This window comes from Engraulis encrasicolus, chromosome 19, assembly GCF_034702125.1.
Source record: "Engraulis encrasicolus isolate BLACKSEA-1 chromosome 19, IST_EnEncr_1.0, whole genome shotgun sequence".
NCBI classification, from domain to species: domain Eukaryota; kingdom Metazoa; phylum Chordata; class Actinopteri; order Clupeiformes; family Engraulidae; genus Engraulis; species Engraulis encrasicolus.
The window spans coordinates 5,271,121-5,284,352 of NC_085875.1; the positions used below are offsets into that span (position 1 = coordinate 5,271,121).

The 13,232-nt window shown below is 42.8% G+C and overlaps 1 protein-coding gene across 2 annotated transcripts; it reads right to left on the reverse strand.

Moving 5' to 3' along the window:
* Positions 1-693: 693 nt before the first annotated feature.
* Positions 694-3,314, reverse strand: LOC134469968 (perforin-1-like). Of its 2 annotated transcripts, none has more exons than XM_063223992.1 (3): positions 3,246-3,314; positions 2,311-2,863; positions 694-2,015 (listed from the first exon to the last, which is right to left on the reverse strand). In XM_063223992.1, exons 2-3 carry the CDS (start codon positions 2,850-2,852, stop codon positions 992-994), a joined length of 1,566 nt encoding a protein of 521 aa, XP_063080062.1. In that variant the 5' UTR covers positions 2,853-2,863; positions 3,246-3,314; the 3' UTR covers positions 694-991. The 2 variants fall into 2 exon arrangements, with proteins under 2 accessions (XP_063080062.1, XP_063080063.1); XM_063223993.1 differs by having other exon boundaries at positions 3,232-3,311.
* Positions 3,315-13,232: the final 9,918 nt, after the last annotated feature.

Here is a 13,232-nt window from a genome sequence, read left to right on the forward strand (position 1 = left end):
CCCGCAGCCCCCACCTTTGCACTTCCCCGATGTGTCAGAAACTGAACGAGGGTGAGAGGCGCAGTTGAAGACAGCAGAAGCAGCATAACTGCAATCACCATCTGATAGACAACAGTAAAGTGTACTGTGTTGGAATTCACTCATAGTCATAAAGGAAGCATGACGCAACTTTTAATGGAAGAGAACCTTCACAACACTCCCTGCTGCCAAAACCCGAAGGACAGAAGACCTGCCGTGCAACAGTATCCCTGCATTGGGTTTACTATAGGCTACACTAGTATTCATCCCGTCAAACACTTGTCTTAGACGACCTTAGTCGTATGTGTGTGTGTGTGTGTGTGTGTGTGTGTGTGCGTGCGTGCGTGCGTGCGTGCGTGTGGATAGAGAGAGAGCACATACAGTGTATATATTTTGTTTTGTATATTTTTCTGATCAATACCGAAACTGTTGTAGGCTCCATGAAGTCTGCTATCACGCTGTCTATTGATTAAGTCACAGTTGCTGACTGATACTACGTTTCGAGTGTGCTTTTGGCAAAAGCAAAATGTTAATTATCAGTATTTAAAAAAAAAAAAGACCTAGATGTTTCCATAGAGAATACATTTAAGTTTCCAAACAAACAAATTGCCAAGCTTAATCTTAAATAATTTGTTAAATATTTTAATGAAAGCGAACATTTGCTTGATTATTGTGTCAACAGTGTTATGGACAAATATTTCATTTCAAGCCTATATAAAAAATACTACACAAAAACTGAAGAAACAGAAACACGTTATAATTTGCACTTTTGAGTATGTGTACAATGTTTGGCTTTTACAGATTTAATAGTACAGTATGTTGCACAATTGTATTCCTTGATGAAAATCACCCACCACCAGTAAATTAACTTGTAATGGTTACATAATGTAAAAACATTTTCAATGAATCATACATTACATGACAGAATATCTAACCACAGTAGGCATTAGTTATGCACAGTTTCGCACCCTTTTTAGGGGGAGGTGTATGCTGCCTGAGGGCTGTACACCTGACATTTGTCTCCAGTGAGATGAGCGGCGCATGTGAGAGTGTAGGTGAGTGTGACCGTGCTCCTTCCAAAGGAACATGTCTTAGTGCCGGATCCTACTGCCAGTTTGACGGAACAGCTTCCTAGATGCTGGAAGTTAAACACATCTTCATCATACACATCAACATGCAGAGAGCTATCATCGATAGTGAACACAGTTCCAAAGTTGATGGGCTTCCACTGAGGGTTGTCGGAACGAACCAAATTGGTTTTCTCTGTTTGGCTTCCATACCTGACTTTGGCAAATGCATCAGTGCGACTCCAGAAGTCACCACTCAATCCACTTGCTCTGATGGAGTTGATCTTCAGTGTGGCCTTGTGAGGTTCTGATGGGCAGCAGTTACCTGACTTGCAGTCAAGACTTCCAGAGGGTGGGGAGACCGCGTTTTCCTTCAGGTACTGTTGAATGGCGGTGATCACGTTGGCTTGGATGACCTTGTCTGTTATCAGCCTGGACAGGGGGTTCAGGGAATAGCTCACCACACCTGGGTCTTCTTTAAGCTGGTCGAACCAGAGCCGAAACCCTGTGTAGTCATTGTAGGATGAGGAGAGACTTCCGACCATCACCTCTCCAGGAGTCATCTCTGTGACTTGATGGAAGTAGGCATTGTGGCTGGTGACTGTGGTGTTTTCGTTGTTGAATACAGAGAAGCAGGACTCGTGGCTTATATTGGGGCTTACAGGAAGTCCAAATGTCAGAGACAACTTGCCAGATAAACAATTTTTGACTTCTTCGGTGCTTTGGCCTTTGAGAGACGCAAGACAAGTGCGAATGGCAGTCACTGTCTTTATTTTCCCACCCAGATTGACCTTGTCTAGGTAGTGAGTACCATAGGTGTTGATAAGTTGCTTGTAGTGCCTCTTAGTCTTCTCATTGTACTCTTTTGGGAGTCGGTTGATGTCAAGACTGAACTCTCTGTTGACACTTGCTTGGCTGGAGACTCGGAAGCTATGGGGGAAAAATGAGAGGACGGAAAAGGAGGCGCTTTAAATAGTAATTCAATTGATTTCATTTCAATCCCAAGTGATGCAAAAGCCACTAAATCATGTTTTTTGTTTTGTCGATTTTTTAACTTGTCAAATAATCTGTATAATGGTGTTGGGGAAAAAAGAGAAATCACTTTATCATCTTGATATGTATTCACAACACTATGTTCTATAGTACCTTGTAGGTGAGGATAAAAAAAATATTTATAACAGTTGTTAAACATTCAACTTGTTCACGAATAAATTAACAAACTTACCTGTAATATGTGCAGTTGAATTCATGCACAGTGAATGTGTAGTAGTCCTCCTTGGCCATTTGTAGGGCAAACCTGGAAGAGACCGACTTCCCCATCCCCACCTCCACCTCTGCTCCCAAGCCAAATTTTTTGATGTCAAGCCCATCTGTCCAGTCATTTGTGATGTCAGAACCTGTGCTTCGCACAAGTTCTTTGACAGATGAGTAAGACTCACTGGTGAGGGATCCTGTGACCTTGGAGTTTGAGCGCCAGTCCACCACAGACAGTGGAAGTTTCTGCAGCTCGTTGTCCATTTCGTCATTCTCACATAACTGGCAAGTGCCGTCGTCGCGAAGATATGTCTGTACGTCGATAGTGTAGGCCCTCTTTCGTGCCATCTTCACTATGTCAAAGCCCTCACCAACCAGGTCGTGACCAGGGACGAAGGGGGCCTCCATGCACTCCTCCCTCTTGCCCACTCTGCAGGTGCAGGAGGCAGGGCTCAGGAGGGCAAACAGCAGCAGGCCACATAGGTGCAGACGTGGAAGTGATGGTTGACCCATAGCGATGCTGACTGAATGAGGAAGTATTGTTCATGTTCAATCACAGCTTTACGGATATTTGCAAAATTTTAAGTACAATCATTTGTGATTGCCATTGCACCTCATTAATTAGTCATTGATTGGTAATCAATCAGAATTATTTGCTATTATCATGTGATAACATGACTGGTTCAGCAACAATTTCAGAATTTACTATTAACAATACATTGCATTTGGCAGATGGTCTTATCCAAATCCACTTATTAATTGATTATCTACTTTCTGCTCCTTGCACTGGATATCACCCACTTCAACCATATGGTAGTCCATGCAAAACACTTGTTTTACATCAAAAACACTGAAATACGCAATATATTAGTACAGAAGATCAGAAACTCACAACTAATCACTCACCACAGATGAGCTCCGTTCTCTCCAGAGACGTTGTGAAGTTTACACCTGACTCGAGTTGTGTTCAGGCTGGCACAACTGGAGATCACATCGGATATTGTGATGGCTTATATAGGGAATATTGACATAGTCTCATCAAAAGACCTTTATTATTGAAGGTCACTCCCATGTTCTTTGTAAGTTGGGAAACTGGACATGTTGCATTCCAATATTCCAACTCATTCCATCATGGATTCCAGCTCTAAGCACATCTCTGAGGCATGATTGACAGACTCATTTGCTCTAGTATCCACCGGAAACTGAGTATAATACAAATTAATATTGACATAGCTTTGGGTAACATTGGGTTACATTGCATCATTTTTGAACGATTGTTGGTTGTCTGTAGGTATACACTAAGAAAAAGAAAAGAATTTGTATAGAAAGAGATTTGCAAGAAGAGATAATCTATGTTAATAAAGTGCCTCTGGTTAAGCATAAAGGATAAAACAAACCAAACAGAAAGATTGACAGAAAGATTGTACGTCATTCTTTCTTGTTTTGTTTATGACAAAGAACTCATTGTGGCAACTGAAGCATGTTGCTTTTCCACACGGTCTAGACATACCGGTTAGTGTATTTCTACAGTACAATGTGAATTATCCCACGACCATTGAATCTCTTTGTATAATGCCCTGGGACTGATTAGTTGATCAGTTGATGTAGCCTACTGTATGTTTTTCTGGGGCAGAGCAGGACATAGCAGAGACATATGTATTCATAATCTGGGTGTGCCGTTCAACCTACCTTTTCATTTTGAGTGATGTACATACCTGTATGTTTATTTAAGCAGGGTGCGCTCGTAAGCAGGGCTACTGACAGCTTTGTCTGGGCTCGGGACAAAAAATGTCTAAAAGGACCCCACTTCGCCCTCCCACAATACATAACAGTGTAATGAGGAACCAATTTCGGGCCCCTCTACTCCCTGGACCAGGGTGTGTGTGTGTGTGTGTGTGTGTGTGTGTGTGTGTGTGTGTGTGTGTGTGTGTGTGTGTGTGTGTGTGTGGATCAAGGATTACTGAAGGATAAGTGTTGTCCTTTGGGTAAAGAGAGTCAATGAATTTAAGTGATGGCACTTGAATAATAACAAATGTGACACAACACAAGTTCAACTTAAGTTTTTAAAACAGGTGTTAGTGTGTAGTGTATAAATGAATAAAAGCACATTATTGAGACTAGTATTACGCAGCTGTACCTATCATCACCATGACCGCACTGTTAGGCCTTAAGCTGCGTGTGGTGTAATGTGACAGTGCTCAGGTGTACGAATCTAATGTCAACTGCATGCGGTGTACCCCAAGGAAGGGAGGTTAGCGTTAGCTTATCCATGCGAAGCGGCCAGTCCAAGCTATGGCTCCATGCCAGTCACTCCAAGCTGCTGGTTTACACTGGTTGTGTAGTGTGTGTCTAATGCACAAACCTCTCCCTGTCGTACCTGTAACACTAGTCAGGAGATGTGTGATAAGATGAAGAATGAGAGGAAGCTGACATGAAACTATTGACCTTTTTTGAGCATGTTGAGATAAGACTGGAGGAAGGTTGTTGTTAGATTGTAGATCTTTGGTACCATAAATCTGACTTTTACTTGGCTAAGTGAAAAGTTGTTAACACGTATATGGATATTTTTGAAAACGCATCGGTTTTGACCGTTCATTTACACCTAAACCAGGGATGGGGAACTTTTTTTCGTTCAAGGGGCCACTACAATTTTATAAAGTCCTATAAGGGCCGTACTATGAACACAAACCAGAATTTTGCCCTGCAGTTTATGCATTTATTGAAGGTTTTAAAACTCTGGTTTTACAGATATCCCTTTTAGGGGTCTAAACACACACCTGCCACTATGGCCTTTTTATTTTCATCCATATGTTATGTTTATATGTAAAAAATATCCACATTTAAAAGAAATATCCACATACAGTGCGTGTAAACGACTTATAAGATGCAGTTCAGTTTCGTTTCACCCATTTGACAGCGTTTATTTAAACCCTCCCTTTCGTTTTCAGTCTTGGACGTACACTTACAAGAATAGGTGTGCACCAGAGGCACCCTCCCAGTACCTTTGACTTTCTCTTCCTTTGTACTCTCTGTCTCTGTCTTTGTCTTTGTCTTTGTCTCTGTTGCTGTTCTCTCTCTCTCTCTCTCTCTCTCTCTCTCTCTCTCTCTCTCTCTCTCTCTCCCCCCCCCTCTCTATGTGTGCATTTTTGAAAATACATGAGTCATGACCTCTCGTTTACACCTAACCGGGAACTTTTATTCATTCAATGGGCCACTTAAAATTTTACAAAGTCCTCCAAGGGCCCTACTATGAACTCAAACCAGGATTTTCCCCTGCACTTTCTGCCTAGACCAGACGTGGGCAAACTCAGGCCCGGGGGCCACATGCGGCCCCCTGAGCCATTTCATGTGGCCCCCAGAGCCTTTACAAGAAAGACTCAATATATACTCAATATTCTTAAAATGCTACCTAAATCACGGGTCTTGCGAATTTAACAAATACATCGGCTTCATCTACATACATTTAATTACAATGTGCAGGAATATTATTGCTGCCAAGTTACGTCATTGTACACACTATGTTTTATCATTGACATGGGCAAGTTGTCTGTGGCGAGCAGACTCTCCCTTCGGTCAATATTCTAAACCCAATGCGGCCCTCGGGCCGAAATAATTGCCCACCCCTGGACCTATATTGAAGGTGGTCATCTTTACAACAGGTCCAAACTTCACTAGTCCCCCTGATTTCACTAACTTCCCTAATTAATAATAAGACAGCCATCCATATGTTATGTTCATAAGTAAGAAATATCCACATTTAAAAATATCCACATACAGTATGTGTAAAGTTTAAACGGCTTATAAAATGCAGTTCAGTTTCGTTTCATCCATTTGACAGTGTTTATGTAAACCCTGCCTTTCGTTTTCAGTCTTGGACGTACACTTACAAGAATAGGTGTGCACCCGGGGCACCCTCCCAGTGACGTAATACCTTTCACTTATTCTTCCTTTGTACTCTCTGTCTCTCTCTGGTTCTCTGCCTCTGTCTGTCTGTCTGTCTGTCTGTCTGTCTGTCTGTCTGTCTCTCTCTCTCTCTCTCTCTCTCTCTCTCTCTCTCTCTCTCTCTCTCTCTCTCTCTCTCTCTCTCTCTCTCTCTCTCTCTCTCTCTCTCTCTCTCTCTCTCTCTCTCCTGTATGTGTGTAGTGTTCATCATATTTTTCCATCTACTAAAACCTTGTAGTTAATGTGAACATTTTTGAGCTGCTAAGAGTTCTCAACTACACCACAAAGTCACAACTCTATCTGTTGGTGTAGTTAAGATTCCAAACTTCGGGAGAACTAGAATTCAATTGAATTCAATATAATAAACTCTTGACTCAAACAAAGGAATTATGAGATTTAATCTTGATATATTCCGTCAGATAATTCTATTCAATTAAAATAATATTTTCTGACATTGCTGTTGGTGAGAGCAGGAAAATTAATTTTAGCCATGGCTAACTGGGATAAATTCCAGACTTTTGTTTCCCCAGAAGACTACTGTAGTGTGTGTGATTAAACCCTCCCTTTCATTTTCCATGCTTTACAAGCTAAACAGCTTCAACTGGTACAAAATGCAGCTGCAAGGGTTCTTACAAAGACAAGGAAGTTTGACCACATTACTCCAATTTTAAGATCGCTGCATTGGCTCCCAGTAAGCTACAGAATTGAATTTAAGGCAATGCTACTTGTATTTAAATCATTAAATGGAATGGGACCCACATATCTACTGGATATGTTTCAGCTGTATGCACCGGCCAGGTCACTAAGGTCAACGGAGAAGAATTTGCTGGTGATTCCAAAAGTCAAAACAAAATGTGGAGAGGCAGCCTTTAGCTTCTATGCTTCAAAGCTTTGGAACCAGCTTCCAGATGACGTAAAAAATGCACCCACTATTGATAGCTTTAAATCTAGACTCAAGACAAAGCTGTTCTCAGATGCTTTCTTAAATTATTGAATGAAAAGATGTTTTATTTTATTATTATTTTTACCTTATGTTTTATCTTAATGTTTTAAATGTTTTTTTGACTCTAATTCATTTTCCTGTTTTCCTTTCATTTACATTTGTTAACTTTGTGAAGCACATTGAGTTGCACCTGTGTATGAAATGCGCTATATAAATAAACTTGCCTTGCCTTGCCTTACATATTCTTACAAGAATAGGGTGTGCACCTTTGACTCCTGCCACCTTGTCCTTTGTCATCCATTGTGTGTGTGTGTGTGTGTGTGTGTGTGTGTGTGTGTGTGTGTGTGTGTGTGTGTGTGTGTGTGTGTGTGTGTGTGTGTGTGTGTGTGTGTGTGTGTGTGTGTGTGTGTGTGTGTCTATGTGTCTGTGTCTGTGCCACCTTGTCCTTTGTCATCCATTGTGTGTGTGTGTGTGTGTGTGTGTGTCTGTGTGTCTGTGTGTGTCTGTGTGTGTCTGTGTCTGTGTGGATGTGTGTTTGAACAAACGTATTTCTTATATGCCATCAACACTGAAACCGTAGCCTGAAAACGTTAACTTGTTAGAGTTCCTCCAGTCCAGTTTGTAAAAAACGTCGTATTCACCTGGTAGTACAAACACACAAACATCAGGTATAGAAGTTAACTCTTGATGTTAAATCGCTTACTGAGTTGCACATGTTGCACAAGTGCTTATTTGCCTTATCCGCATGGTGGCAATTCATTGTAACTGCAGCTGTGGATCACTAGTCCCACTTCACTTCATTCTTACATCTGCACCGCTGCGGTTCTCCTTTCATTAAACAATTCCCCCTCGCTTTTTTTCCCTTTCACCCCCAACCCCTGGTCTCCAAGCCTGTAGAAAAATAAACCAAACACTTCGGAGGCCCCGCGGTGGCCAACTTAAACATATTCCCACTTCTGCAGTCACACTATCTCTTCCACTGTTGGGTACCCCTGGCATTCTTGTCACGTCTACTCCCATGTGTATATAGTCTCCCCTTCCCCCAACCCCCGATGAGGTAGTGCCTCTGAGTCAGATCTGTCCCCGCATCATTCAAAACCATTACTAGGCGTGTAAATCACAGCCTTCATGACGATACGATTCAATATCGATATCTTATTTTTCGATGTGATACGATTAGATTATTTTCGATACTTAATAATACCCCACGATGCGATACGATACGACATGATTCGATTAGTTTTTTCCCAATTACTTTTCCACTTCTATTAAGTTATTGGGCAGGGGCCAGCAATTCAATACTTAAGAATGCCCCACGCAGAATATATTGCGATATATCGATACATTTCGATATTATTTACACCCCTAACCATTACACGTCTCAAAAGATGCATGGTAGCTTATTTCCTGCCCATCTGCTTACCTAACCAACCGCTCAGGGGCGCAACTACAGTATATGCAAAGTATGCGTTGCAGGGGGGCGCCAGATAGAGGGGGGCGCCAAAGAGAGTACGTTGGAGGGCGCCAAATAATTATTAAGTGTTTTTTTTTGGGAAGGGGGGCACCAAAATAGTTCTTGCATACCCCCCCAGAAAAGAGTAGTTGCGCCCCTGCTGAACCACTGTATGTTGGGGGACTTGGTGTGATGTGATGGAGGCTTTAGTGCAACTGGGAAATGGATCATGTTGGTGTATCAGCTTTTTTTGGTCCTTGCAGATCCTACCGCTGCCAGTTTGTGCACTTGTAAATAGGGAAATGAACACTCTGACTCACACGCACACACACACATCCTTTATTTCTTATTCCGATTTATAGCCCCTTGATCTATATACTAAATATCCTTGTTTATAAAAAGTACTTTTAATAGTGTTTGGCTAAAGCTTCTCCAACTTTTGGTCTCATCATGTAATTATTGCTTCTTAAACTAATCTTGAAGCTAATTTTAACTCTGATATTTTCAAAACACACACACACACACACACACACACACACACACACACACACACACACACACACACACACACACACACACACGCGCACACTTGCTAGTACAAACCCACACACACACACGCACACATGCGAGTACACACACACACACACACACACACACACACACACACACACACACACACACACACACACACACACACACACACACACACACACACACGCACACACACACGCACACTTGCACCTGATTTGTTGACTACTGACAGACTTGGGCTGGACTGGCTCCCTGTTGGAGGCCTGGACTTGTGATGTAATTCTTCTCTGTCACCTCGGGATCACTTACATGAAAATGGGGGCAGCTCTCTGTCATCACGTCCAGATTGGCTTTCCCGGTAGAACACCATCCATACTCTCCTGCAAGCCCTCACAGTTTATTTTACTTGTGACTGAGCCCAAGGATGAAAAATGGTGGATTGTATTGGACCCTAGGAGCGGGCCCTGCTCTCTCCATATTGACCCATAGCTTTAGTATGAAGCGATGTTTGTTTTCTCAAACACAGGGTAGTTAAGAGGAAAGGGGATTGAATTGCATTTTTACTGATAATGGCTTTAGGAGATCTGTGGAGGTACAGGGATTTCAGACAATGTGTGAACAGGTAAATGATAGAATCCGTGGGTCTTTACTGTTATTGATTTTAGTTGAGGTTATGAATTGCTGGTCTGCTGCTATGAGCATTATGCAGGAAACTTGCTACATGACAGCAGCTGTACCGTCATATGTCTATTTTCTTTACCTCACAGAACACTGGTGAAGAACACTGGAATTGTCTCAACTGGGGAAAGTGGCTCACATTTGTGCAGCAGAAAATAGATAGCGAACTATGTTTAAAATCACTGCGAGACAGCGAATGGAGGAGCGCAAGTCAGAGGTCTATTGCACTGCCCCGTCCATCCGCCCGAAGGAAAAGCAAAGTGTAGTGCCTTTTCCAAGAGGAAATTCACTAAAACATTAATCTACCTGTTTATTTATTGTAGAACTGTAGACCTGATTTCAGCCAACTGACTGTCCAAACAGCGGAGGACTTTTCAGCCGAAACCTGAAGCACCTGGCCATGAAATCATTCGAAAGCGAGGAGGCATAAATCTCGGTAAGAATCGCTTCAAACCCTTACACACTTAAAAAAAACACACACGTGTACTTTTCAATTAGAGCACATTAGAACCAATATGAGGTTCACCTTAGAGCTCACATTAAAACGTCCTAGGCTAGTTGGAAAAAATCTTTAGGAAAATCAGGATTTCCCACGATTCCTGCAGCCATCTCAGATGTGAAAAGTGGAGTCAAGAAGAGAAGAAGAAGGAGAAAAAAAACAATTAAAAAGCACTCTGTCAACTTGCTAATAAAAACCAGCTTTAACTGACATAATGTATGGCCTGGATGACAGCGACCGTCACACTTTGCCACTTCCTCAGGCTAAGGCCAGGTTTTGATTAATGGTCGACCGATGCTCGGTGACAAGACGGGGGGAATAGCGATAAGACGATAGACGGCCTCCCACTCCCTAACGTCTACATTTGCTGCTGCTGGGTGGCCCAAGGGAATGACTGCATCTCTCCTATACGAATATACAAGAGTCCAGTCGAGCAGAGCTGAGCTGCGGAGCATCTGAGCATCTGAGCATCTGCTTCAATCAAGCTCACATTTCAGGTCCCAAGTGTCAGAGAACAGCGGGCCTCGCCTGCGAAGGAGAAGGAGGAGGAGGAGGAGGAGGAGGAAACAACGTGCATGGTGGTGCTGCTTGACGTCTGCGGACAAGGAGCAGTGACTATTTCTCATGCTCCACTCAAGGAGTGATGCAGCGGAGCACCCGGAATGTCTTTACAAATTCCCTTGTAGCGAATATCTCTACATCATTGTTTCCACCAGCTCATCTGAGCTGCTCACACAGAATGGACGTCCGTGCCACATGTTGATCGACAATCTGTGTTACACTTCAGTTTACAAAAGCTGCTCAACAAGATTTACTTAACGAAGAAGTCCAATCTCATTTTGTCTTTGGTCTTGTGAAGCCTTTGGGCTGGGCTCAGAAACCCAGTCATGCTTTTCGCTGGCTTCTGCTGTCTGTTTGTTCACTGGCAAAGCCACAAGACCATAGAATGCCAGTAGCTAATAAGCTTGTGGCCAACTATGTACAAAAGCGATCTGTTCCTAGCATTTCTATAACAGCGGTGGGCAGCATGTTTGGCGCACTGGGGGGAATCTTTGAATCATCCTTGTGAAACTGGAATCAAGAAATGAAATAAAAACGTAGGTGACCTGGGGTAGCCTTGATCCTTATCCCAACCACTAGGGAGGTCCTGGACATCTGCTGAGAGACCTTTGGAAAAGGATGAGGGGGGTATTTAAGGATCTCGCCTCCCCCCACTCCTCCCCTCCGCTGCTTTTTGAGTCGTATTTCACTCAGGTTTTGTCCTACGCCCAGTGGAATACAAACCATATTATTCTTCGTGTGAATGCTGATTAGGTGGCATGCCATGCATTGTATCTCCTATGACTCACAGGAACGGCAAAATGTGGAGAGATTTAAATTTAGTGTAGCAACTCAACCTGACTTTTGGCCTGGCACGGCGCGTTGGAGCTCATGTTAAAGCTGTGCTTTGGTCAAATGTTCTCAGTGGAAATTGGCCTAGGTACTTGGAATGCTTTGAGGAAGCATCAGTGTTCCACCATCAATGTACAAGTGAATTTCCTTTGCTGTGAGCACAGTTGTGTACACAACCTGTTATTTAGATAAAAAATGTCAACTGAAAACATTAGCCTACATCAATGATTCACAGTTTAAATGTGATATTTACTTCGTCAGAAGTTCATGATACCCTATTTTGCAAACATCACATTAACTTTGAGAAAAGGATTGCTGTGAATGTTCCACTGTACTGTGTTCGCCATGTGTCATGATCTCCAAGATCATGGGGGACAACTGTGACCTAATGGTTAGGGAGGTGGTCTTAAAGGGGTACTGTCCCATTTTTGGAAATAAGCTTATTTTACGCCTCCCCTTGAGTTAAATAATAGGCTCTTACCTTTCTGCTGTACTTCCAACCGTTTGCTAGTTATGGCAGTGCACATTTTACCTCCAAGCTAACAGTTAACATTGAGTCCTATGAGACCAGTTAGCTGCGAGCTAACTGTCATAGCCAGAGAACGGTTGAAAGTACAGGAGAACGGTAAAACCCTATTATTTAACTCAAGGGGAGGTGTAAAATAAGCCTATTTCCAAAAATGGCACAGTATCACTTTAAGAATAGATGGTTACAGGTTGAACTCCCACCCTTACCCCTCCCCATACCTCCAGCCATGGCTGAAGTGTCCTTGAGCAAGGCACTTAACCCCACATTGCTACAAGGACTGTAACCAATTCCCTGTAAATAACTGTAATTCGCTTTGGATAAAAGTGCCAGCTGTAAAGTGTAATGCAATATAATGCAGTGCTATGTAGTAATTTGGTTATACGGTCAATGAGCTCAGTCACCTTTCTGATGTCACTTTGTGTACAACATTCAGTTAGAAAAAAGATTTTGATCTTTACCTTGGTGTGGGCTGTGCATGACCATCCCGTCAGAAATTCTTACACAGCAGCCTTTACTTGCCTCCTATTCATGGGTTGTCATGGGTAAGCGGTTAGGGCGTCAGACTTGTAGCCCAAAGGTTGCCGTTTCAACTCCCAACCCGCCAGGTTGGTGGAGGGAGTAATTAACCAGTGCTCTCCGCCATCCTCCTCCATGACTGAGGTACCCTGAGCATGGTACCGTCCCGCCACACTGCTCCCTTGGGGCGCCATTGGGGGCTGCCCCCTTGTACGGGTGAGGCATAAAATGCAATGCAGTGTGCACTGAACACTCGTGTGCTGTGGAGTGTTGTGTCACAACGACAATGGAAGTTGGAGTTTCCCAGGTGGGCTTTCACACTTTTTTTTTCATTTCTGTATTTAGGCAGCCCTTGCTGATTTGGTCACACAAGACTTTATTTTCAGCTTTGGCCATTTAATGTTTCCTTG

What these genes read in the sequence shown, in the direction of transcription:
- LOC134469968 (XM_063223992.1), bottom strand. Translation starts at nt 2,852, where the DNA reads ATGGGTCAACCATCACTTCCACGTCTGCACCTATGTGGCCTGCTGCTG. An exon ending in TTCAACTGCACATATTACAG is followed by an intron (nt 2,016 to 2,310) that starts GTAAGTTTGTTA and finishes TTTCCCCCATAG; the next exon opens with CTTCCGAGTCTCCAGCCAAG.